Raw genomic sequence first — 26,485 nt, 5'->3', positions numbered from 1 at the left:
TCGGGGTGTGGGGTTAGGTGGAAGAGGAGATTTAGTGGGTTTCTCTCAGGGTGTGCGGTTGGGTGGGAGAGCAGATTAAGTGAGTGTCTCAGGGTGGGGGGTTGGGTGGTTTTAATTACAGTGCCTGTGCACTGCAGTGAGATCAGTGCGGTGTGAATGTTTCATTTTCGCTTTTTATGAGAAATGGCTCACTCCCTCCCACAGATCCAAGGTGGACCAGCTCCAGGACATTGTGACGGGGAATCCCACGGTCATCAAGATGGTCGTGAGCTTTAACCGCGGGGCCCGTGGTCAGAATGCCCTCAGGCAGCTGCTGGCCCCAGTGGTGAGAGACATCATCCAGGACAAGAGCCTGGGGATCAACACCAACCCTGTGGACGTGTACAAGGCCTGGGTCAACCAGCTGGAATCTGCCACTGGGGAGGCCAGGTGAGCTGGAGACGGAGGAGGGGGATATTACAGAGCGTCGTTATGACCGCGAGGAGATGATCTGACCAGGCATTCAAGAGCACAGAATATTTTAATGCTTTTGTAAGATTCCATTTTTGTTTTCTTCTCAGCCTCACTTTGCACTTCAGTGGTGTATCGACCCAGATAGCCAGTGGCTCCGGGCCAGATCTGCGCCGATTCTGGCCCGAAGTCTGCACAGCCGGGCGGGGCTCCACGCAGATCTGGCCCAGAGTCGCTGGCTATGCGGCGATAGGTTATGCTATTTTAGGGAAGTTTTGTTTTTCTTTAAAAATGGAAAAAAAAAATCCAAAAGGTGATCATGTCCTATTCCTAACCCCCATTTTCATATTGTGGTATAGAAGGAATGACATCAAGTGATTTAAACAGCAGTATTTTCCACGTTAAATCACTCTAAGGGAGTTTACAGGAGTCCAGGGGCACCGCATGTACTCTATTAGAGTGAAAAGTTTTCTGACAGAGTTGATTTTATGCAGAACATTCATGTGTAGATTGTTATTCTTTAGATTCCATAACCTTATTCAGTATATACCGGCAGTAAATATAATATGTGCTAGGACTCATTGTTCGTTCACACGCTACCAAACTCCCATCTTTTTTTGTTTCGCTAGTTACCTCAGTTATCTGGTCGTACGTGGCATTTGACGAAGTCCGGGCAGATGGACTTCGTCAAATGTCTTCCTGCCTTTGTGTCGAGCCGTGTTTGTCGTGTGGTTTCAGCAAACTTCCGTACGAGGTCACCCCCGAGCAGGCGGTGGCCCACGAGGAAGTGAGGGCCAGGCTGGAGACCTCCAGTCAGAACCTGCGCCTGACCACTGACAAAGTGCTCGGCTCCATTGTGTCCTCGCTGGACAACATCCCGTGAGTCCTGCCCAGGAACCCCCGGGGTCCCCGCTCAGCATTGTGTGGATGGGAAAAGACTAATCGCAAAGAATGATTTATGTTTAATCTTTTTAGATATAGAACGGGGGAATAGCACTACAGTGAAGTAAAAAAAAAAAAAACATTTTTCATCACAAAATAAGTTGTCTTGTAAGTCTAAGGACTTTGAAATAGTTTGATTGATTTAATTTTGACACTTATATGATTTAAGTTGGAGTAAATGAATCTGATTTGACTCCCCACTAAGGTAAACATAATGACTGATGGTATGAGCATGACAGTTGGGACCTTTGGGCTGTGTTATATTTCAGAATTAGGCTTATTTTGCTCTAGGTTCACTGCAGGTTACTGCTGCCATAATAGTGGAAAGGCATTCATCACTGCATGGAGACCAATAAACAGCTTGTCTTAGACATTCCAGTAAACTGATATGCCTTTTAAATTGTGTAACATTCTCTTGTTTGGTATGCAGGAATGTTCGAAGTGACTGTTCAGTTTATAAACTGTTGTATTTAAAATTTGGTAATAAAACACCTCTCTCATTACTGGACTGCCAAGGAGTTCCACCAAGGAACATGACTTACCCCAAAATATTTATGCAAGGAAACCCGTTTCAACATCCTCTGTAGATACTGACTCTGTAATTGGACGTCTGCAGCTGCTGTCCACCAGAGGGCACTGCAGTGTCAATTTTTGGACACAGAATGCTGAGTCTTTTCACCCACTCGATTTGTTCTATACCGCACAGCGCATTGTAACATTTCCAGCTAAATCTAAGTGTTTCTCGTAAAACCACAATGCGTTGGGTGTGCCTGCTTTGTCATGTGCCTTAACTCCACCTCATCAGACTGTGTTTGTTTGCATGTAGCTATGGCATGAGATACATAGCCAAAGTTCTGAAGAATTCACTGCATGAAAAATTCCCAGACGCGACGGAGGATGAGCTTCTAAAGGTACCCGCATCTTTGCCTCTGCCTTTAGTCACGCAGTGGGGAGTTTGAAGAGACAGATGTAGAGGTGCATAAATATAATTTACTGGCTGGAGGAAGACTTGTTAGCCTCACTGGGGGAGATCTATAGTCAGCCTAATTTGTGGGACAGGAGAGTCATCAGCAGTAATTCAGAATTGGAGGCACTATTCCTCAGTGGCCAATACACTTGTGGATCACAAAGTACAGTCACCTCCTGCTGCGTGGGCATTCTGTTCCCTTCCGTCCAAAAATGTGTTCCTTGTTTTGGAATTGTATTAGCGTTTACATACGCCCTCCTCCCTTCCCCAGTCCACATACCATCCTCACATTAATCCAACAAATAGCAACTCCCACCCCCCCATCAAGTACAGTACATGGACCTTGTGACTCCCCAAAAACAAACAAGCCCAGAATAGAGGCGTGTGAATTATGTTGAAAGCCATTAGTCCTAAACACTGTGGTCAAATGTTTGGGTGATTGGTGTTATGGACTTAGCAACCCGACCATAATGTTTATTTTCTTTGATGGATTGCTTCTTACAAAGTGTGACATAAACATGACTATTTATTTTATGTAGATTCATGCACTTCATGGTCTTGATTATTTTTGATTTCTGTCTGTGATAATCGGAACTGTAATCACACTGTGTCTGTGTGTATGTATATAAATATTTTTATTGAACGAAGGTTGGAGTAAACAACAGTTTCCATGTTTAAATGCAGATTGTGGGAAACCTGCTGTACTACCGTTACATGAACCCCGCCATTGTGGCTCCGGACGGGTTTGACATCATCGACATGACGGCGGGCGGGCAGCTACACTCGGACCAGCGCAGGAATCTGGGCTCGGTGGCCAAGGTGCTGCAGCACGCCGCCGCCAACAAGCTCTTCGAGGGCGAGACCGACCACATGGCCTCCATGAACAACTACATTTCCCAGACATACCAAAAATTCAGGTGGGAGAATTTACTAGGTCCCCCTCCCTGTGCATTTGAACTGACACGTTGATAGCAATGCAAAGTAGTGTTTTTCAGACTGTGCTCTGCAAGTATTTCAGACATGTACAAGAGAAAATGAAATAAGAATATTAATAAATTAATTATGTTATGCCATAATATTAAAATATAAAAAACGTACACAAATCTTTAAAAGTATGAAAGAGGGAAATCAGTAACATAAATCTGGGAAATCCATCTTTCATATATATGCTTGAAATATGGTCTGCAGTAATATAACCTTTTAATGCTGCCATTTCCAAGATTCTCTGGGGAAACTCCACAGCATACCAGTGTACAAAATGTGCAAGTAGAAAAGCAGCAACACATGCTAACTGGCAGCGAAAACTGAATTGTGGTTGCACTAATAAAGCTGACTAACATATTCCTGGATGTTCAGCCTTCAGAGTTTGCTCTGAAGCTGATAGGGGAGTTGGAACTTTGAAAGATTTGATGTGAACAGTCTTTTTTTGCTAGGTAACAAACACACATGAAACATACAAACGTATTTTACTGTGCATTGGTTTGCACCATAACCTACAGTCTCTAGTTAATATTTATCTATTAATTCTAAATTAATTTTGAAATGTGGACAGACACAAATTTAGGGTTGTGGCCTCAATTCAGTCTCTGCAGTGCAGACTTTTTAAATTCTAGTATTAGATTTAAGGACGTTTTATTAATTTCTAACACACTAATTTATGAAATGACCAATGAGAAAGCAGGCTAATTTGACGGCGTGGGAGTGTCATGGAATCCGAAATCCATAAATGGTACCGAATCGCGATTAAACACAGTGAGGATCACTTCTTGAGTTCTGTGCCACAGTTTTTAGTGGCCTAATGACATCACAAGCACACTGTCATTATTTTAATCCTTGACTAACGAATGATAGATGAGCTTCTAGTTAAAAGTGTAAAGCAGCTTATTACATGGAAATACAAGGTTCGATACGAGGAAATACAAGAAACGATGAAATACAAGAAATATAAGGAACGATGGCTTAAAATGACTGAATATGCAGTATGATCACCCTAAAGCCATCTGCAGGTTGAGCATTGAGCGGATTTCACTGGAATAAAAAGTGAGGAAACGTCTGTTTTAGTGTCGGGCCATCAGGGAATTCTGGGGCACCGTATGGCCTGAACGGGAATAGGGGTCTTCTTGGAATACCAATAAGCCAACGGGAGTGACTCACGCTTCCTGGAAGTGCATCGGATCACGTGTTCACTTTTTTGCATAACGCACGTCTGTCAGAGCCGTCCAGGGAAGTTTAACTGAACACATAGAGCAGAGAGATGGGGCTGTAATTTGAGCATCTGAATGAGATCCGTCGGCATCTGAGTAAGCGTTTCCTGCAGACAGCAGGGCCTCTCTAGGCTTTCCAGGCCAACATCTGACATCCATAGTGGTGTCACTAAATAACCACACGTTTTGGTGAATGTCTTTCCTGCTGCATGAGTCATTCTAACCAGCTGCAGGATTCAGTCGGATTTTTTGTTTTATTTTCTCTCCTTTGTATTTGTTCTAATTGATTTAACAAAATAATTTAAACAAATTTACTCTGTAATTAATTAATTAATCTACATTAATCTACAGTTCTACATTTAAATTTTCACACATTTTATCCTGTTCTCCTTCCTTGTTTGGTAAAGTAATGCCACGATGCGGTATTATTAGTGCATCTTCCCACTGACGTGTTTTTTCCTCGTGTTCTAAGACTGCTTTTCCAGGCAGCGTGCGATGTTCCAGAGCCAGAGGAGAAGTTCAACGTGGACGAGTACTCCGACATGGTCACCCTGAGCAAACCCGTCATCTACATCTCCATAGAGGAGATCATCAACACTCACTCAGTAAGACTGGGGTGCTTTCACTGTGGGTGGGCCACGGAACACTGAGGCTGTTTCATGTACCAGTGCTATCAATACATTGTGTGGACATCATTATAAAGGAAATTTGCTCATAGAAAAGCTGCAAAAATCTACAATTTAACTTTTAGCCTTATTCATGCCCGAAACAAGCAGATTTTTGTTTGTCAAAGTAAGCCTCTGAATCTGAAATTAGTGTGGATTATCAATGGGGATGCTTCCTCTATCAGGTGGTGAATGAGATGGAAGACTGTTCTCTAATTGGTTAAGATACGATTTAAGGTTGTTCTTTATCAGGTTAAATGTGTGGCTTGTGTGATGACTGTGATTTAAGGCTGATCTTTATCAGGTTAAGCGTGTAGCTTGTGCGATGACTGTGGATTTAAGACTTATCTTTATCAGGTTAAGTGTGTGGCTTGTGCGATGATGTGATGACTGTGGTTTAGTCGGTGCTGAAGGGAGAGAGCACAGCATTACAGTGCGTCAGGCCGCTGGGGCAGGGGTGACCCAGCAGGACCGGCCGCGGTAATCGGGACCATACGTGCGTGTGCGGGTGAGGTAACGGCTCTTTGTTTTGGTAGGATGAGTCAGTGGCGGGTTCACGCCCACTCACTCCCAGCACAAAGGAGCGCCCCCCCCCCCCCCCCCCCACCATCCCCCCGACCCCAGAGCAGGCCCCTCTGTCCTTCTCCCTAGCACTGGGCCCCCTCCGTCTGAGCGCCCCCGCCCTCCCTCTGAACACAGTCTGTGCACCGGCCCGGCAGCGGTGAAGCTCACAGCTCATTTTTCCCAGGGCAGGAAGTGAGCTCAGAGCCTGCTGGGCTTGAGGGCTGAGCTAGTTCTCATTCCTCTCACATGGAACCATGTGTCCCAGAAAAGCTAGCTCTCACACAGTGGATGTTTACAATGTGTCCCGGACACATTGCAGGCTGTCTTATTCTCAAAGTACACTTGAAATATTGTTTTGTGAAAGTTTTGCATAAAAGTCGTAATTGTGATTCATAGTTGGTTTTTCTATGAAGCGTATTTTTTATCTGTTAAACTGTTTGACAGGTCAAAGATAATAGTTTGCACTGATCAGAGCCAATGCTTAGTCTGATCAGAGACTTATGGCCTGTTTTTCCTCTAGTTCCTGAATGATGATAGACTTTCACAACTTTTCAACTTTTATAGTTGGACTTTGTTTCAGCGGTTAGAGAGCAGCAGTGTGTCGTGCTTGTATTGCATTTACTGCGTCAGGAACGAGTTCAGTCCTGGCATTCAGGAAGTAATTCAGTGCAATTTTGATACAAACAAGATAGACTATGTTCCAGTATTGGAATGCACTACCCCTGCTCGTTTCAGGAAACGCTCACAAAAGTGTTCCCTTTTTTTGTTGTGATAACATCCATTTTACACAACAAGACTTGGCTGGCTGTCTGATTAAACAGAAGTTGTTTCTCAGGAGCCGAGCTGTGTTGCTCTAACGATTAGACATTAGCAGAGTAGAATAACAAGGAACATTTTGACTGTCTGCATATTTTGGGGAGTGAATTTCTGCTTCAGTGCCTTAGAATGTCTTGTAAAGGGTAAATGAATCTCATAAACACAGCTCGCCATTAGCAGATCCAACAGTAAGCAGTGTAAGGTTGAACATGCACTCTAGGCATTGTATTTTTGCTATGGTTACCAAAGGTATCCAAATAAGGCAATCTGTGATAATTTATTTGTTGTGATGTGAGTGCTACAGAAAATCTGAATCTGTTATTTACAGCATGCTGAAACCGTGCCAAACCAGCTGCTTTTTTCTCAGCAAATCATTACATCAAACCGTTTTATTTGTCGGCTGGAAGTTTATGATGCTTGTTACCGTGCTAAATGCACAAGCAATGTGCGATTTTTAAAACGGTGTGTTTGTGCCAACCGCAGTATTTCTGTGGTGCCTAAGTTGTAAGGTGTCTTCTTTCACTAGACTTAAGGTGAAAGCACAGTTTTGTCTGCTTCGGATAAAGGGCTAGCGCTCTTGCTTTGGTTTCCCTAGCTGGTTCTGGAACATCAGGACGCCATTTCGCCGGATAAGAACGACCTCCTTCACGAGCTGGTGGAGGACCTGGGGGACGTTCCCGACGTGGAGTCTCTGCTGGGTAGGACATTCCCCTCCGCTCCCCGTGGCAAAAACATGCGTCACTTCAACGTGGAAAAACAGACGGGTCAACTGAAATCCCCATGGAGCGTCTGCTGAATCAAAATACGACCCTCCGGGTCATCTGTAATCCCCTTGGGGGGTCTGGTAAATCGAAATAAGAACCTCTGGGTCATCTGTAATTCCTATGGAGGGTCTGGTGAATCGAAATACAAACCTCTGGGTCATCTGTAATCCCTATGGCGGGCTACTGTCTGAAAGTCCAGAAGCTCTTGTAAATGCTGATGCTTTAGGAAAGGCAGTTTATGTTGTAGAGGGAGGAGCACTGCACTGTTTTTACCCCGACATTACTGACAGGCACCCCTGCACTCAGTACCGTACCTCCATTGCCCTCGCAAGTAATCAGCATATATACTCTGTACGTTTATGGGGATTATAGTGCAAAAGTTACCGACGGACTAATCTTGAATGACTAATACGGACTGAATATGTTTGCAGGAATTCAGCTAAATAAGTAGCAGTTTAGTCTCTCTCTCTCTCTTTGCAACCTGGCCCGTTACACTGCTCGCTTGCCCGCTGACTCACGCCGAAAGGTCACCTCAGTTGCTGAACCATCGTTCTCCGGCCGTGTTTTTTTCAGGGGAAGGAGCGGTGGACCCCGGCGACCCCAACAAGGAAAGCACACTAAGTCAACTGGCCAAAACGGAAATCTCCCTCACCCTCACCAGCAAGTTTGAGCTGCTGGAGGGCGACGAACAGGACATGAACAGTCTCATGATGAAGTAAGAGTCGCTTGGCCTTCCTCCCTCCGCCCGGTCGTCTCGGCCTTATCTCAAACGCGCCAGCGATGCATATTTCACGATAAGCCCTCAGGTTATTTCCCAGAAAGCACGCCGTTCGGTGTTTTTAATCCAGCGTCTCGTCGATGTTGTATTTGGAACCAGGTCGCTGAATATTTAAACAACGGGGTTTTTTTGTTACTTGCGTTTAAAATTGTTGAAGCCTTTGTCTGTAAATATAATGGAGCCTTACGCAATGGGGTTGGTGCGTGCCTGACATCGACGTTTTTCTCTTTAAAGGGGCAGCTGACTGTTGTCTCTGTATTTGTGGGCGTGGTTTTAAGTCACTGATTTATTTGGGTTTTTTCCAGTGAAGGTTCTTTTTAAATCGCACGTCGAATCGCAAGCATACATCTACAGGGCCCTCTTAGGTCTTAGAATGGCACGACGTGAAAATTGAATGCACTATAGGCTTATTGTTTTTAAGTTATAGTCTGCTATGCTTAATGGTGAAATATTGCCAATCAAATTTACAGATGACAAGCTGAATCTCACTGTGTGTCGTAACAGTGACGGTCATTGTGTTTTGCGGAGCAGGGGTTCCAAGCACAAAGTCTCCAGTGTGCTGTATCTTCAGGAGAGTGTGTTCGTTTCATTGAAATTAATGTGCCGTGAAACAGATTTTGATTAGCCGCTATTGTTCAAACACTGATTCATGGGCTGAAGGTACACTAAGGGTCGTTCAGTAATCTGCTAAATCAGAGAACAAATGAAGAGTTTTATTATTAACGTAATTCATGTCATACACTTGGGAAATGATCTCATCATTTCTAAGTATTTCAATGCCATCCATGACAAGCTGTGAAGAAACCAGTCGTGTCATTTGTATTCGTGAAAGGATGCATTCAATCATGGAAGGAAGCATCTGTTGCTATTTAGTTATTTTTATTCACGTTAAAATAAAATTGCTGCGGCACATCCTGGCATATTCCTTGTTCCGTACTGGGAGAACTATTACACGATCTAAAAGTCTCTGAGCCATAGGCCCTATAGCTATTCATACCATTGAACTTGTACAAGCAACAGTATACAGTCTTTTTGTTTTGAAAATTTGTCACTTTAGTATCCCTCCACTTGCTTGTTTCCTTGTCGGCTATCTCTAAATGACAGAGCCACGCAGACAGTTAATTTCTCTATCGTTTCCTTGCCTAGATAGGATGTGGTTAGAGGCCAGCTTTATCTGTCTGTTCTCTCCATTTCTGCTCCCTGCGCATTGGGATGTGCCCGAAGTATAATTAGCTGGCAAGTCAGTCATGTGATCTAATATAACCATGATGGATATGTAAGGTGCAATGCACAGGATGCTCATGAAGTCATGAAAATGCATAATTAAATACGTTACTAATACATGTGGAAATCACCCATCTGAACTGGCCATTTTCAGAGCATGGAATCATAGACAAGTGCTTGGAAAAAGTGTTTAAATTCTATGAAGAGTGTTTTACCAGAGATGGTCTCTCAAATCCGGGGGATGGGGGGTTGGTGTAACTTTACAAACCAATTTTTAAAGTTATTAACGTACCTGTTAATTTAGACCAAATATACTGTATATATATTTTTTTGGATAATGTGCCCATGGTATTCTGTGTATATGTTTTTAGGAGTTATGTAAATAAGCTCATTTGTTTTTTATAGACTGCATGGATTATTTGAAATTCTCAAGCCAAACCAGGGTCATTCAGGCCAAGGCTGTTGTCCACAGAGCATGACACAGAGAAGGATCTGTGCCTAGCAACAAGGTCGCTGGTCCCCGGTGCCGAGTGAACATCCTGTTGGTGCTCATACTGAAACCGAAGCCCAGCTGTGTTTATCATTGACAGTGAACTGCAGACAAAACAGCTGCTGCATTCCTTCATGGTTTTGAGTTTGAATCCGTAAGCGGTCGGCCCATTTAAACCTTTAACAAGGTCTCTCACAGTGGCCATCTTGTGACCCCAGCAGAATTCACCACACCACTTCCTGACTTCTGAAGACCTAGCATTCCCGCTGTAGCGTTTGAGCCGTATTTAGTCTGGCTCCGAACGTCCAGGAGGAGTGAGACAGGAAGGGGAAATAGAGACAGGAAATGGGAAGTGGAACCGAACAATTGGAGAATTTCCTAATAAACCAAGTTGTACAATAACCCTAAAACGTGGCATATTGTTCAAGTCCTCTCATAGCACAGTTTCCTCTTTTCAGTGCCAGATACAACAAGCACAAAGCACTCTCAGGAGATGGACATCTGACTAACAAAAATTGCAGCTACTTTAAAGTAGTGCTGAACAGAGAGAATATCAGCTTGTGTTATCATTTTTGTCTGGGTGTGACTCGCAAAGAATCATCTGAAAAGTTCAAGTGCTTGCTTCCCCTGTGTGTCTCAGGTGCATCAGTATTTGCCTATTCCCAAGGTCGTAGGTCAGGTATGCTTTCTCAGGGGCAGGGTGTTATATAAAAACAATGTCATCAGTTTTATTTTCAGCTTGGTGCACAACTCTTGTATTTGATGACTAGGATGCAATGCAGGAAACGGTTTGAGAATAACTTTTATCCCACTTGGACTTGTTCCACTGCGATTGTTTTCAGTTCGTTCCACCAATGGGTGTGTGTGTGTTTTACCATCCAATCAGGACTAAGAAGCTGATCGTGGACGTGGTGCGAATCCAGCCGGGGGAAACGCTGACAGACACCCTGGAGACGCCTGCCACGCCCCTTCAGGTGGGTGTCTGGCCCCTCCCCCTAGTTCTCTATTGCCCAATATGAATCGGCTATATTATTGGCTGAGTGTCACAGACTTTTCCTTTCAGTTGAATGAAAGGATCTCACATTATGAGAACAGGGAACCTTCTCTGTGGCGTTTCTTAGTGTCCTGATCAGCAACGACACTGTGAATGTGTCCGGTGATGCTGTTGTGTCTGAAGCTTACAGCCTCTCTGGGGTCCGCAGGAGTCGGAGCACGCCAAGGTGATCGAGAAGCGGGCGGTCCAGGACGCCAGGACGCCGGACGGGCTGAAGACCAGCCAGTCGGTTCTGGAGGACCGCCAGCTGCCCCTGGAGCAGAAGAAGAGGAAGATCCTGAGGAACCTGCGCACCCTGGAGCAGGCTGGGCGCGTGTCCTCCCAAAACAAGTACCAGGACGTCATCAACGACATCTCCAAGGTAACGGGCCCCCACAAACCACCCTGTGGTTCTCTCAGTGGAAGATGCGCACCTGAGATTCCTGTGATTTGGGAATCGATAGTTCACCCTCAGAGAAGGAGTCCTATTGTTCCAGTGTCCTCCATCAGAGGGTGCTCACTGGTACACGTGTTTTCACACTAGGGTGCATGCTAGTACAGTAATTAAACCCCCCCCCCCCCCCCCCCCATACCCGGGTGTCACTGTAGCTGTTATGCCTCACCCTACTGTACAGTTGTTTTAAGAGGAATGATTTCATTCCCAGCAGTGCATTCACCAGCTAGCTTCTTCGTTTGATTGACAGGACATCCGGTACCAGAGACGGTACCGGCAGAGACGGAAGGCCGAGTTGGTGAAGCTCCAGCAGACTCTCAGCGCTCTCAACTCAAAAACGGCCTTCTACCAGGACCAGATCAACTACTACGACACCTACATCAAAACCTGCCTGGACAACCTCAACAGGAAGTAAGGGGGCAATGCCCAGCAAACCCCACAACCTGCATACATACTATGAATAACTTCTGAATTTTAAAGACAAAATATTACGTGAATAATTCATTTGTGAGGTACTCTTCAATCTTGTAGCCTGTTTTAAAATCATACAGTATTTAGTGTAGGTTTTATGCAGGGTTCTACATGGTATATTTTATAGGAAAAGGTGTTTTCTACCCTTAGTATTTAAATATACTGTAGAAACATTATTTATGAATGAAGGAAAAGCATGTGCGCCTATTTTATCCATACCAATTAGCCCTTGTTCTGCCTTGCTAACTCAGGGATGCTGCATGCGTAGCTGAAGACACTAGAATGTGAGATCATAGTGTGTGACGAGAACACTAGAACACTAGAATGTGAGATCATAGTATGTGACGAGAAGGACACAGCATTTATCCATAATTTCCGCTTGTAATGGGCTCATAATCTACAATCAAATTGATGGGTCAGCTACGGTTGGCTTCCCCGTGGCAGTTCACCCAACTGGCAGCAGAGTCCTCGCAGTTTAAACATTCGTTTCTTCTGGGTTGCCATAGGAACGCCCGGAGGTCAATCAAACTGGACAGCAAGGGAGAGGAGAAAGGGAGCAGGAAGTCCAAGCAGCAGTCGCTCAAGTACAACGGGGCACGTCTGCACGAGAAGGGAGTCATCCTGGAAATAGAGGGACTGCAGACCAACCAGTGAGTGTCCAGGGACATTTTGCAAAGAAAGGATCATTTGCTATTTGATAGAGATACCGCACTTTGAGACAGGAAGGAAGAGAGCTATTAGAGAGAGCCTCAGCAGGCAGCATTATGCCACTTTGTGCCCAGTCCGGGCTCAGGCCTTTCCTGTTTTGTCCAACCCATTCCAGTCAAAGCAATAATGACAGAGGCCTGGAAAATTTGGGTGGAATTTTCAGCAGGCACAGAGCTGGGGGGGCTCATAAGTACTGGGGTCCTGGAATATTATGTTATCAATTCCTAGAATACTCATTATATATGCCGGTAACTACAATATTTTTTTTGTTGGAACCGTACAAAACGCTCCTGCATGAAAAAGTACTGTGCACTAATGAGTCTTCATCTCTCTGCTGTCATTTTAACTCCTGTAGTTTAACTCTGCTGTAATTTGTTAACTCTTAAGTTCTGTAGGAAATGTACCGAAGCTAGGCACATTTAAACCGAATGTGGAAAAACACATTTTTATTCTGTGTAAGTACGTGTATTAAATATGTAGCAATGAAGGCAGGCCTGACTGACTCACTGTAGCCTCGGTGAAGCTCAGATGAACTTCAGATAAGCAGGTTCAATATCGTGCAGCATCCTTTTAAAATGCTAACTTCCTGCTATATAATATGTGGCTAGTTCTCTTTTTTAAATCTTCTTCAGTTTCTAAAAGGATTATAGCCACAAATAAATTTATAATGAAAACATGTACAGAAAGTTAAAGGTAGAAAATAACAAACCCATAAGTATATTATGCAAATTTAACCTGCAATGCGCTGTGCATTGTCCTTATTTTTTAATAATTGCTTCAAGCCGGGTTACTATAGTTTGTTTTCTAAAACACCGACTTCTCCTTACACTAAATTAATGTTTTATGGGAAAAGAAACTAGCCAGCATAAATGTCTAATGCAATTGCAAGAAAAAAAACACATTAGTTTTGATACATATAGAGGCTAACTAACGGACCATAACAGTTCAGTTTAGGTTTAGTGTGGGTGAATTGTCTGCTTCCTGTGAAATAATAATTTTAATACTACATTGTTCTGTATTAACATTTGACCTGTAATGACTCTGTTTATTTGGCATGCTTCCATTTACTCTGGATTTGAAGGGCTAAATCCCACCGCTTTAACTGGAATGTGTGCCATTGCACATCCCTTTGACCGTGTCAGAGAAACAGAGGTGTTGATGAACACATCCTATATTTCTATTGTTTATCAGGTTTAAGAACGTCATGTTTGAAATCTCTCCCAGTGAGGAAGTTGGGGACTTTGAGGTAAAAGCCAAGTTTATGGGCGTAGAAATGGAAAAGGTCCAACTGCATTTCCAGGTAAATAACCAGAGTCTCTACGTGTGAACTATCACACACTTTTTTGTTCATATTTATGCTTTGGAAAGTACAACACCAGAAATGCAAGTAAAATATATATTTTTTTATAATTATGGATGCATTTACGATCAGTTGTATTCTAAGAATTTGTTTTTTTTTAACTGTATACCGTACACATGTATTACAAATGCATCAAAGGGTATGTTAGGCATTCCACTAGTGCAGATGTACATCTACAAAATGGGTCTTTTGGTCTTCTGCGATAGGCAATATTGAACTTGTGCTTAAAAACAGGACATATTATTATTTTTTTTTTCTGAATGTGTTCTTACAGGACCTGCTCCAGCTTCAGTATGAAGGCGTGGCGGTCATGAAGATGTTCGACAAAGCCAAAGTCAACGTCAACCTGCTGATATTCTTACTAAACAAGAAGTTCTACGGGAAGTGAAGCTTCTGACAAAGCACAGTTTAGATTCCAGAACCCCGCCCCCAGACATAACTGTGTAAAGCTATGATGGTTTCCATTACCCCAGTTTATGGAGTCGGTTTTCAGAAATGGGGGATAAAATTGGATTGTGCCTTGCCTTGTGTAAAACGAACATGCTTTTTCAGAATTATAACTGGATTCATTTTTTGTCATTTTATTAATAACTGGATTATTTTTTGGGAAGTTGATTGGAATTCATTCCACTCATTACAAAGCAAAAAAAAAAAAAGGAAAAGTTAACAAATGGTTACTTATATTGTCAATTTTATTGTTGTGGTTTATTTTGTTATCCACTGGGTGATTGTATATGGAATATATATTTTAAGATTATAATTAAAATGACATTTTATATAAAGACGTTATATAAGCAAACAACATTATCACTTGTGAATAAAGATAATAGTGAATTGTTGTAAAATGCACTACTGCCTCAAGGTTGTTTAGGATGTAAAATGGAACATTCCAACCAGACTGGTCACCAGTCGGTTTGCTAAGTGTTACCCTGTGCCTTTTTGTGTCAGAGTACTGGGAAGCTATGCATATTTTTAAAACCAGTTCATTAATAACTAGTTCTTCCCAGTCTTTCTTCCTTTTTAAATGCAGTCAGATCACCGATTAACATAATTCCACTGTTTAAAAAAAAAAAAAGATGAATAAACTACAAACCTCAATGTACTTGTTAGTGTAATGTCATTTTTTGAAAGATGGCACCCCACTTGAAAAATATTTCAGTATTAATGCCTTTGGTATGTTTGAACCTGACAGCATTATTCACTGTACATCTGTTATGAATGTAATTACCATTCTGTGTTTTCTCAAGGCATTTTATAATGCTACATAATGCTGCAGGCACGCTATTTCAGAGTTCATGTAGTCTTACCGTTTCTCTACGTTTACATTTCTTTTATTTAGCCAATGCACTTGTCCATGATGACTTGCCATATAGGAGAAACAGAAGTGCATTCACCTGACGATAATGAACAACAGTGCTAGGTTTGACTAACAGCAATTCCACACCTGCGAGTAAAGATGCAACTTCACTGAAGTGAAATTCATAGTGCACGTTCACTGTTAACCAGGAACAGTTATAAATACATAGCTACAAGACTACATCCACAAAAAGCACTGAGAAGAGAAACGCAAAACCATAAACAATATAACCTGGAACCATAAAAATACTATAACGTAAAGGAGTACAAAAGGAGGGAATGCTATGGGGTAGGGGTGGGAGGGTAACCAAGCTGCAGTCAGGTGTGTCTCCAGTCTGAGGTCTGTTACATAGCCAAAACAATCTGTCATTTTGGTCAAATAAATTAACCTAGATTGGGCGTGCAATGCGTAATTTGTAGCGTGGCGTTAGGCTACAGTTGTTATTCTCTACTACATAAAGTACGTACCCACGTTTCAGTCCAAAACAGATATTTTAAAGTAACCCCTTGTAGAGGGTATATGTTTCAGCAAGCCGCAATAGACAGCGGACACAGCTTTTACTCAAGTTGTGCGTCTGATAAAACCAAAAACTCTGCTGCTGACATCACTGAAAAGATACGCGCAGCCCGCTGCTCGCGCATTACTCACAGCGTGGGCGTTGACAATTGGGCGGTATGGCAAAGTGAGCAGTTACAATTCGGGGCAGAGGAGATCCTTGTTTTTCGTGTCAGTTCAACTGCAAATTAAAGTTTCCGAATCTCTCATATTACCTATTTGGTGACTGATATATACTAAAAGGAAGTTTTGAAAGGGTGTACTTTGGCCTGTAACTACCATGATTTCAAAAGCAATTATCGCGTTGGCGTTGCTTGGACTGTACCCAGCTGCTGCTACATCATTCAATGGTAAGTTTCCGAACAGAAGCTTTTAATTAATTGTCTGGAATATCGCAATTATGGTTGATTATTTGTATAATAACTCCTGGAGTCATTATTGCAGCTAAAATAAAGTATTATAGATAACAATACTGAAAGTAGATACTGAATACTGGATTTCTGTTGTACTTACATCTTATCATAATCAGCTAAAACAGAAACTCGCCTGTTGACCATACGACTATTTTACGCATGTCACTGTTCCAGAGTACAAGTCTAACACTAGGTTATTGGACATGCACCCAGATGGAGTAACACACTTGACGCTTGCTTCCAAAGTCCGGTGTTCTGCTTGTTTGTGGCGTTCATGAAAACAGTGCAAGTACTGTAGGCTAGCCTATAGAGATTAAGTCACTGTTATTCCTTTAAATTACCCTCAAGTGATTTTGGACAAAATTAGTAACCTGTTTTCCGAAATTATTTAAAACCATATTTAAAAAAGTTAGAAGTCCTTAATAATTGTGTCTTGTTTGACTAATCCTCTATGCCGTCTTCGCTACAGGAAGTCTCAGGACTTTTTCTGGATTTTTCCGGATGGTGACCGATGAGCCGATTGACTACTTGGATGTGCAGGAAGGTAGCGGATCCGGGTTCAGCCCGGATTCCACGAAAGACCACAAGTCACCAGGAGTTAAGCACTATTACGTCTCTAAAGAGGCCTCCGCATATCTGACCGGCTCTCTGGTGACCGCATTCATCCCCACAGTGTACATCCTGATCTTTATCATCAGCGTGCCGCTCAATGGCGCAGCGTTATTCATGTTCGTAAATAAGATAAGGCCCAAAAAACCGGCGGCGATCTACATGCTAAATCTGGCTGTGGCCGACCTGCTGTTCGTGCTGTTGCTCCCCTTCAGGATATCTTACCACTTAAATGGCAGCGACTGGGTGTTTGGGTCGGGGATGTGCCGTGTGGTCACCTCCGCATTCTACTGCAACATGTACTGCTCCATCCTCCTCATGATGTGCATCAGTGTGGACCGCTACCTGGCCGTGGTCTACCCCATCCAGTCGCTGAGCTGGCGCAGCTCGCAGAGTGCGGTGGCGGTCTGCGGGGCCATGTGGATGCTCGCGGTCGCCGGGGTGACGCCCATCCTCCTGTCCGAGCAGCTCATCCACTTGCCCGACCTGGGCATCTCCACCTGCCACGATGTGCTGGACATCAGCCAGCTGCGGGGCTACTACCTCTACTTCTTCCCCATCTTCTGCTCCGTCTTTTTCTTCATCCCCCTCGTCTTCACCACCGTCTGCTACCTGCGCATCATCCAGGCCCTCAGAGCCGTCAGCACCGTCAACCCCTCCAAGAAGACGCGTGCCGTCGCCATGGCGATCGTGGTGTTGGCCGTCTTCGTGGTGTGCTTCACGCCGACCAACGTCATATTGATGGCGCACTATGTTCAGTTCGCGCACAAGCACAGCGACGCATCCTACGTCGCGTACCTGCTGTCCATGTGCATCGGTGCCGTGAGCTGCTGTCTCGATCCGCTCCTCTACTATTTCGGCTCGTCCCAGTGCCAGAAGCAGGTGGCCGGGATCCTGCGGTGTCGGGCCGTCCCGCAGATGGAGCGGAGCACGCAGTCGGGCAGTACCCGGACAAGCAAGATGGAGTCTTTCCAGAGTGAAATGGGGAGCCAGTACAAAAAACTGGTGGCCTGATCGCGATGAGACTCTCATTGACTAATTTTTCTTTTTTTAACTGCGTCCCAGACCTGAATCTGAAGTATGGAACTTATTCAATGCTTTGTATCAGCTCTGTTCTTAGACTATGAGTTTACATTGCAACGCTAGCATGTTAGATTCTCTGTCATCGCTATGGGACAGTGTCACTCCATTTGCATTTACTTTTATAGCTTCTAGTTCAATGAACAGCCTACATAGGGTGGCCTGGGTGAGACAGGAGTGCCATTTTAATATGCTGGCTAAATGCTAGGCCTATTAGACTGCTGTTATGTAAAACTACTCAGTCACAATACGTGATGCACAATAGCCTACATAATGAAGGATTGCCATGTTTTGCTTATTATATAAGAGTAGTTAGTATGTATATTATCAGTGTTATTTTTGGGTCTGGTTACCCTCAATATTTTGTATTCTCACATTTACTTGCCAGTATTAATCATGGATTTAAAATAGTGCTTTTAAATACAAAATATATAGGCTAGGCTGGCCTGCTTAACTAATTCTGTAACAACCTTGGTTGTTAGCTGAATATTTCATTTTCAGTCAGTGTTGGCCTGTTACAAGCATTATTTGGTTTCACTACAAGTTACAAATATGAATATCTCATTTCATCTGTTGTTTAGCTTATGGCCAGCTTGCTTGCAATATTAAAATGCAATGTTCAATCATTCTGTGAAAATTGAAAATAATTTCTACTACTTATTATGTGGTATAAGATTATGTAATAGTTCTAACTTTGAAATAAATTTTTAAAAGATTGCCATTTGTTTTCCTTGATTTTAAGGATTTACAAACACCAATTACCCAATATTATCCAGTATCTTTTTCTGACATGCACAGAATCATTACATTATATTTCACATTTCTATCTTAAAGGGAAAAATAGAAATGAGACTCTTCTGCTTCAAGTAAATAAAATATTCCAGCTTTCTGATAAATGTTCCTGTCCTCTTATTTTTTGCCAGTTATAATAACCTGATTACAGCTTGTTTTGAAAGTACCTTAACGTAAAGTACTTGTTACTCTTATCACAATCACATCACACATACTACTTGTGCAATATAAATTGATATACACAGCTTATTTTAGTGGATAGAGGGGAGAACACATGGCAATAGTGAAATAGTCAGTCAAACTTAACTCAGGGGAAAAAGAAGGCAACACTTTACATTAAGGTTCCATTAACTAACAGGAGTTAATGCATTAACTAAACTGAAAAGGGCATTAACCAGTCTATTTACATTTATTTGTGTTAACTAAGCCATTTGCAAAGGTAGAATAGGAGATAGAAAACTATGTGGTATTCGTGCAAGTGTCACATTAGTCAACAATTTGTTAATGTTAGGAAATACTTCCTTAACTGTTTCCTGTTTGTATATGAAACATTGCTTATGATGACCAAACAAATGATACTTGAATGACGTTAACATGAAGAAAATGGTGCATGATTTCATGTTAACAAATGCTTTAATAGATTAGTTAATTCTTTGTTCAGGTTAGTTGATGCGTTATATCATGTTAGTTAATTGGACCTTATTGAAAAGTGTTATCAAAAATAACAGTGTGGATTTCCATGACTCTGAGAATGATATTGCTAGAGTACAAAAACACTTTGGCAGTGTTTTAGTTTTGAAAATGTTAACTTTTCCTTACTGAATTTCCCATTCAGACCCCCTCTGCCACGCAGTTTGCTTGTATCCAACACTAATACCTGCAAATCATAAAACCAGGAGGAAATTCTGTGTGTGGAGTCTTGGAAAGACTCACAAGCACATAGCCAAGCAACAGGGAAAGAGATTACTGCTCAGGACATGCAGGGCCCTCTCTCCACTTAATATCTGGAGTGGAAAATATTTTTTTAAGGGTAAATATATGTATATTCACAACTTCATCTTTATATTGTTTAAAAGCGGCTGTTACGTTTTTTTTCTATAATATATATAATAAGAATATTGTTACATTTGGTGCCCGACATGGGGCTGTATATGTCCAATTATCTGCAAACATAGTCAATAAAAAATATATTATTATTATTATTATTATTATTATTATTATTATAAACATGAAGTACATCCTCAATGTTATTCACATTACATTACATTGAAAACTTACCAAGAACTCACATTGGGTTATGACTCACCAACCTCGAGATGGAGGATTTTGAGATCTGCCATTGTGTAGGTTTTCATTTCAACTCTAATTTGGCACACCTGATTCTACTAATTAGCACCTCAATGAGATCTCTAGCCATTGAATGAGGTGTGCTTTGTTTGGGTTAAAATTAAAACATATAAGACAGTATATCTCCAGTGACAGGGTTGGGAAGCACTGATGTAGATAAAAACCAAACACTCTCATAACGCTTTTCTGCTACTCAGCCAGACTGTTTCCAATAATTAATAACTCACAATGAATAATTTGCAGTGTTTCTCAAACTCGGTCCTGGGGTGCCATTGTGGACGCTGGTTTTTGTTCAAAACTCAAGTGCAATTCCAGAATTTTAACAGGCTGTTAATTTTTCTTAATTGGGTGGTTTACATGTTTAGAGGGATTATTTACCCTCTAGAAATAGAAATAGTAATGCATGCTACGAAGAATGATGTCCCATGTCCACATTGTGCTTATATGTGCTTGCTATGTTGCAAACAGTTACATAAAAAGAGGTAACAGTTTTTTTTTAACTGATCAAATTAAAGACTGAGGGAAAGCAGGAGGCTGTTGAACATATGTGTTTATGTTCATTCGTAATTTTTCCCTTAAACGTATTGACACAATGCAGGTTTGGCTCAATATCATGTGCTTTATCTGAAGTTTACATTAGCTACCAAATGGTTAGTTTTTTGTGTTCATACTTTCGCAAATTAGGAGCATATTGATGTGACTTAACATAATGTGATTTAAGAAAGTAAAAAATCTCTCTATACGAGAAAGACGTAATCAAGAAAAATTAACAGCTTGCTACAATTCTGAGATTGCAATTGTGCTTGGGATGAAGACCAGTATACACAGTGGTAACCCAGGACCGAATTTGAGAACCACTTTAGCGTTAGCGGAGTAAAACTGTACGTAGATAATAACCCTTTGAATGTTGTAACAATAAAGTAATGTTGACCTCTAGCGGTGTTCATATGTTAATGCATCCTATGCTTAGATTGTATCTCCAGTTTGAGTACATGGCAAACATCAGGTTCAATAAATGCTCAATTTAACATACAGCTAAATTTTATTTCCCTTTATAATATCGAATTCCAATTGCAATATTTAAATAAAATAAATTAATTGTAATCAAAACCATATATTAGTGTAAAATATAATTAGTCGCAATTTATAACGAATCTCTCTGATTATTTAATGTTTTCATTATTATTGTTTGTTTACTGAAAGGTAGCGTACTGTTTATTTTAAAGGTTTGACATTTTCCACTGATGCTTTTATTTGGGATTTAATAATGTAGATGGTGACCGATAACATTTGTAATTGCAGATTACGTAGACGTGTGTACATTTGATTCCTTAGCTTTCAAAACGAAACTACTAGATTGGCCTATCGTGTTCAAAAGCACAAGTGAGAGACTTGAAAGACCTGAGATTTGCTTAAAAGCGTTCAGAAGAATCAAACATCTCATTGTTACTAGGACCGGACCTGGAATTATACAGAATGCAATTTGTACATAAAACCTGCACGAGTTATTATTAAGCATTTTCGAAATATGAGTCTTGCAACTGAGGTACATATGTAAACGTGACGTTGCGCAGGTAACCGGGTTTCTACCTTTTATGGTGAAGGGTGTGCCCTCGAGTTTCGATAAGGAAGAAAATCTGAGGCTCATCAACAAAAGGCTTTACGCAACACCTAGTCGGACATTTGAAGGTAGCTTCGGTGGAGTATACAACTATGTTTGCCATGGATTCAACACGTAAATTTAAATTAATTATTTTCCTGCTGTCTGTGCAAATTATAAGTGCGCAAGGTAAGTTCTACTATACGCTGTGTTACTATTTGTTTGGGAATTTGATGGGGTCACCTTTAAATCTGACGTTGTTCGACGTTCTTGAGAGTAAATGAATAATTTTTTACAATTCTGATTCTTGAATAACGAGTAACGTATTTTACTACAGTACGAACATCGAGTTCTTGTAATACTTTCCAGATCTGACTAAGAGCTTAAGAATATATATTATGTAGGTCATCATAATGCTTTAAACTAGATGATGGTACTCTTTACGTTTAATGCAAAATGGTTGAAGTTCATAACTCCATAAAGTTGTACAGGTTGTACTCAGTAGACCGCTGTGTAAGAGCTCATGTTGCCATGCAGTCCATTGAATTTGTAGAATGTTTGTTTGGTTAGCAGTGCTCAGATAAGCGTGTTGACTGTGAGAGAGTGTAAACGTATCTTCTGTCTAGCTCATGACATGTTGTTTGTTAGTTTCAGTACCGGGTAAAGGACGAGGATTTATAGGAGTGAAGGATAAAAAATCAGACAGCGTTGAAGTGGACAAGGTGACCGCTGAAACCCTTCAGGGCAGGCTGACCACTGTCTTCCTCCCTATTATCTACATCATCGTGGTTGCTATCAGTTTACCCCTCAACGGCATGGCCATTTGGGTCTTCCTTTTCCGAACCAAGAAGAAGCACCCAGCAGCCATCTACATGGCCAACCTTGCCCTCTCGGATCTGCTCTTTGTCATATGGATTCCACTAAAGATAGCCTACCATTTCAATGGGAATGATTGGATTTTTGGAGAAGCGCTCTGCAAGGTGTTGGTGGGATTTTTCTATGCTAACATGTACTGTTCCATCCTCTTTATCGCCTGCTTGAGTGTTCAGAGATACTGGGCCATCGCCCACCCCTTGTCCCATCAGAGGAAGAACAATAAGATTGCCACAGGCATTTCCATCGCCATCTGGGTCTTCATCTGGCTGACCACCATCCCTTTGTACCTCTATGAACAGACGGCAAAGATTAAGGACCTGGGCATCACTACCTGCCATGACGTCAACATCATCACCGATCTCGAAAACCCCTTTTCCGATGTGAAGTACCCTTTCTTCTACTTCACCTTCATGTGGGTGTTCGTGTTCCTCATCCCCACTGTGGTGATCATCGTGGCCTACGTCTGCCTCCTCCGGACACTGGGGGACTCCATGATGGACGAAAGCACCACCAAGAACCGCCGCAAGGCCGTCCTCCTGATCATCACGGTTCTGGTGACCTTCCTGGTCTGCTTTGTCCCCAGCAACATCATGCTGCTGATCCACTACTCCCTGCTGAAGAACGGGGTGATGAACAACGGCTACGCCTTTTACATCGTCACGCTCTGCCTGGCCAGCCTCAACAGCTGCCTGGACCCCCTCATCTATTACTATGTGTCCGAGGACTTCAGAGACAACGTGAAAAACACCCTGCTGTGCAGGAGTAGCAGGACTGTCGAGAGGATGAGGGTCTCCTTCAGCTCCATGAAGTACTCCAAGAAGAGCGACGTCTACACGTCGTCCAGCGGTACCACCCAGACCAGCACCTGCTGATAGTAGGGACGGGAACCTGAGACTCAGGGAGTTCAGTTTAAGCCCACAGAGACACTGACACGCAGAATCAGGGAGGCCATGTAGGTTGTTTCTTGTCTGGTGGAAACGTGTGTATGGAAGGATATTTTAAACTCAGCACGAACACCGCAGAGGGAAAAATGAAAAAACAACATAAAATGGTGGCTACCTGTATGGTCTGTTTTTCAGGTTTGTTTTGACTGATAAATGTGACAGTGGGTGGAAAAACCAGTGTCGTAATGCTGTTATTTTACACACCTTCAGAACTGTGGTTTGTTTTACTTGGAATTTTAGTTCAATTCCAGTTAAAGCCTGCCACTCTCAGAACTTTCCAGCTTGTTGCTTTTAGCTATAGCCAAGTTTCAAGCTGTTACAATGCACCTAAATTACATCATTTGACACCTGGTATTCTCTGTCCTGAAGAAATTAACATTGATATAATGTACACTTGACTTTTAATTTGTTTTCATTTGTTTGTATTTTATAATTCTATATTTTGTGTATACAATGTCAGTATTTTAATTATGTTTTTAACATTATTCAAAGTTTAGAATCTGTTTAACATTTGAATGATTATCAAGCTAAAAATATAGTATTTTTCAATAAAATGATCTGTGATACAAATACCTTCTGAAACTCGCTGTAATGACAATGGCACCATTGTCATTTAATAACTAGAACAGTCGCTTGGATAAAGCCACTCTTATTTATGTTTGTCGTAATATGACTCACTAATGCCAATCTCAAGTTGCTATTTTTAACTAGTTTTTTTTTTTGGAAAACGTATCGCCTGTAGACCATGGACATGTAAAAAAAAATGTCTCTTGATATTCAATAACATGTGACACATATCCACCTAGGTCATTGTTTCTGTTTCAGTCCTGGCAGTATCTCCATGTTCTTGGCTCATACAGTACTTGGTATCTGTTGTGGAATTTAGGTTTCTAGGCTGAGTAAGTTTCGCATCACTCTGGCATGACCCAACTTGTCACGAGCCTTTATGGTTGACCGAATTTCGACAGATGACAATACCTTATATGGAAAAGCCTCTGGGCTTTTTCATCAGGGATACCTCTTGTGCACCGCGAATACTGTCTGGATGATGTCTGCAGGGACTTTACAAGTGAAGAAAATGATTTAAAAAATGATCTCCAACATTAGCTCCTCGATTTAACAATATTTCATGCTCAGAAGGTTTTAGGAATATCACCTTAATTGATTACATTTTTCCAACTGTTATTTGAATGCATCCATTTATGTACAATAATGGAGGTGATTGCTGTTGATTTCACTTCTCCATCCCACTGAGCAGAAGTAGTGGAGACTGTGTACAGTTTAATGATGAGGTCACAACCTTGGCTTGTGTAAGGTGAGCTGAATGATAATTACTGAAGTGAAAATGATGGTTTTTAAAAACTAAATACAGTAAGTTAAACTTCAAACCTAGAGGCAGTTCAGGCCTGCCACAAGCACTCTTAACAGTAAGCCTAAACCTACAGTTCAAGCACTTTTGCACTCAGACACAGGAAATGCAAAAATAATCTCTGGCCTGCAATGTGGTTGTGGCAAAATTCAGTCAGGATGTAACTGGCTATAATAAGTGAACCTGACAAAGTGTGTGAACTAAGTTCAGTTTACACCAAGCCAGTTTTCTATCTTGCATAAGTGAAAATTCCCCCTGTGTGATGTTTGAAATTCCAACTATTTGTTGCTTAAGGGAGGAGGTCAAATGTCACCTTTTACCCCACCCTAAATTTCCAAAGGAACGCCTAAAAATAATTTTCAGCGTTTACTATTAAAGATTAAACGAGATGGACTGGAGACTAAAATACACTTCACATAGAACAAGTTTATTCTCCACCATCAATTACGTGCTGTGTTGATTATGTAATGGTGTGATTCCATGTTGTAGTTACACCTTGTTTAAGCAGATTAAGTAATCTGGAGGAATTATTGCGACTTCCATTTTCACATAGCTGGAAGCGATTTTAAAGAGGCTCTGCGACTTCCATTTTCACATAGCTGGAAGTGATTTTAAAGAGGCTCTGCAAGTTTAATTTGACCCACGTGTATCTTATCTTTATCTGTACTTTGAATACAGAATAAATAAATCACACATTTTTTACAGGTATATCAAAAAAGGGCATGCTGCTGTTATCTTAAGCTATGTCATATATTCACGTGTTTCTTGGATCTCACGTATTGATAAACAAATAGACAAGTTAGCTAATGTTTTGAAGGAACAAATTGCAGGTTAAATAACAGCATTAAAAAACTGTTGAGCTAGTTTTAGCATTTCGGCTGAAATGCATTTCTCTGAACGGTGGAATTCCATAGAAGTTTTAGAAACTTTCTTCAGAGTCCGATCTTGAATGAGGGCACTACTCTTTAAGTGCAAATTTATGTAATTTGTAATGACTTTGCTTCCCTTGGGTTCTGTACTGTATGTGAAAATACTAACAGACGAACACATCATCAGGTATGCACAGATGGGGCTATGTAAATTGTTGTAATAATGCACCCCTCCTTTGAAAAGGTACACGCTAGAAAAATTGGTCTGCCACTTATCTCCCTTCCCCCATGCACCCTGGTTTATGTCTGAAGGTGAGACGCTGGAGATTACTGAAATGCCTGTCTTTGTAAAGGACAAAGGACTAACTGGAGTATAGTTGGCCATTGAAGCTGAAAGTCAATACACTAGCGTGGGGGAGGGGGGGTCGCCATTGTGAAGCACCTTTCCCACGCCTGTGAACGTAAATGCAAATGCAGATAAGGTGCAATTAAACCAAGGACAGGCTGAAAACAAACATGCAGCAGCAATCAATTGCACTAAGTTTGTTTAATCTGTCATCATATCTATAAAATGGCGGACAGTGTGGGCTGAACACGAGGGGTGTCTTCTGCTTGTGCTGGGCTAGCTCTCATTTAACAGCAGTTTGTGCTGGTGTTGTTTCCCAAGTCTCTCCATTCTGAATGCTGCTGAGCCAGTTGAGCAGGTTTCTACCTCTTTGTACCTTGACTGTAAAGACGAAATGTACCCTGCTTCATGTATATGTGAGTGGAAATAACTGCCAAC

The 26,485-nt window shown here is 41.8% G+C and overlaps 3 protein-coding genes across 5 annotated transcripts in view; all 3 read left to right on the top strand.

The window, feature by feature from the left end:
- iqgap2 (IQ motif containing GTPase activating protein 2) overlaps window positions 1-14,992 on the top strand; it is a 63,043-nt gene extending 48,051 nt beyond the window's left edge. For 2 of the 3 annotated variants that reach the window (XM_035436192.1, XM_035436193.1), the window contains exons 25-37: window positions 205-429; window positions 1,189-1,329; window positions 2,219-2,303; window positions 3,044-3,276; window positions 5,036-5,168; window positions 7,204-7,306; window positions 7,946-8,087; window positions 10,751-10,838; window positions 11,067-11,279; window positions 11,602-11,762; window positions 12,329-12,472; window positions 13,722-13,830; window positions 14,165-14,552. In XM_035436192.1, coding sequence (XP_035292083.1) covers window positions 205-429; window positions 1,189-1,329; window positions 2,219-2,303; window positions 3,044-3,276; window positions 5,036-5,168; window positions 7,204-7,306; window positions 7,946-8,087; window positions 10,751-10,838; window positions 11,067-11,279; window positions 11,602-11,762; window positions 12,329-12,472; window positions 13,722-13,830; window positions 14,165-14,278 — 1,891 coding nt within the window. In that variant the 3' untranslated portion in view covers window positions 14,279-14,552. Of the gene's footprint in view, window positions 1-204; window positions 430-1,188; window positions 1,330-2,218; window positions 2,304-3,043; window positions 3,277-5,035; window positions 5,169-7,203; window positions 7,307-7,945; window positions 8,088-10,750; window positions 10,839-11,066; window positions 11,280-11,601; window positions 11,763-12,328; window positions 12,473-13,721; window positions 13,831-14,164 lie in introns of all 3 variants that reach the window. The other variant, XM_035436191.1, reaches the window with a different exon arrangement.
- An 826-nt stretch (window positions 14,993-15,818) lies between these two features.
- On the top strand, window positions 15,819-18,621 carry f2r (coagulation factor II (thrombin) receptor). Its single transcript, XM_035380389.1, has 2 exons — window positions 15,819-16,152; window positions 16,685-18,621. The coding sequence occupies exons 1-2, from the start codon at window positions 16,083-16,085 to the stop codon at window positions 17,836-17,838; spliced, it is 1,224 nt and encodes a 407-aa protein (XP_035236280.1). The 5' UTR covers window positions 15,819-16,082; the 3' UTR covers window positions 17,839-18,621.
- A 2,799-nt stretch (window positions 18,622-21,420) lies between these two features.
- LOC118237196 (proteinase-activated receptor 2-like) lies at window positions 21,421-24,033 on the top strand. Its single transcript, XM_035435679.1, has 2 exons — window positions 21,421-21,832; window positions 22,298-24,033. The coding sequence occupies exons 1-2, from the start codon at window positions 21,757-21,759 to the stop codon at window positions 23,389-23,391; spliced, it is 1,170 nt and encodes a 389-aa protein (XP_035291570.1). The 5' UTR covers window positions 21,421-21,756; the 3' UTR covers window positions 23,392-24,033.
- Window positions 24,034-26,485: the final 2,452 nt, after the last annotated feature.

The sequence above is a fragment of the Anguilla anguilla genome, chromosome 10, assembly GCF_013347855.1.
Source record: "Anguilla anguilla isolate fAngAng1 chromosome 10, fAngAng1.pri, whole genome shotgun sequence".
Lineage (NCBI taxonomy): Eukaryota > Metazoa > Chordata > Actinopteri > Anguilliformes > Anguillidae > Anguilla > Anguilla anguilla.
This window is presented reverse-complemented; position numbering and strand designations above follow the sequence as displayed.

Bases quoted from the DNA above. Each gene is read 5' to 3' on its own strand.
- f2r (XM_035380389.1), top strand. From the start codon at position 16,083: ATGATTTCAAAAGCAATTATCGCGTTGGCGTTGCTTGGACTGTACCCA. The intron at 16,153-16,684 runs GTAAGTTTCCGA...TCTTCGCTACAG, and splicing joins TGCTGCTACATCATTCAATG to GAAGTCTCAGGACTTTTTCT.
- LOC118237196 (XM_035435679.1), top strand. From the start codon at position 21,757: ATGTTTGCCATGGATTCAACACGTAAATTTAAATTAATTATTTTCCTG. The intron at 21,833-22,297 runs GTAAGTTCTACT...TGTTAGTTTCAG, and splicing joins GCAAATTATAAGTGCGCAAG to TACCGGGTAAAGGACGAGGA.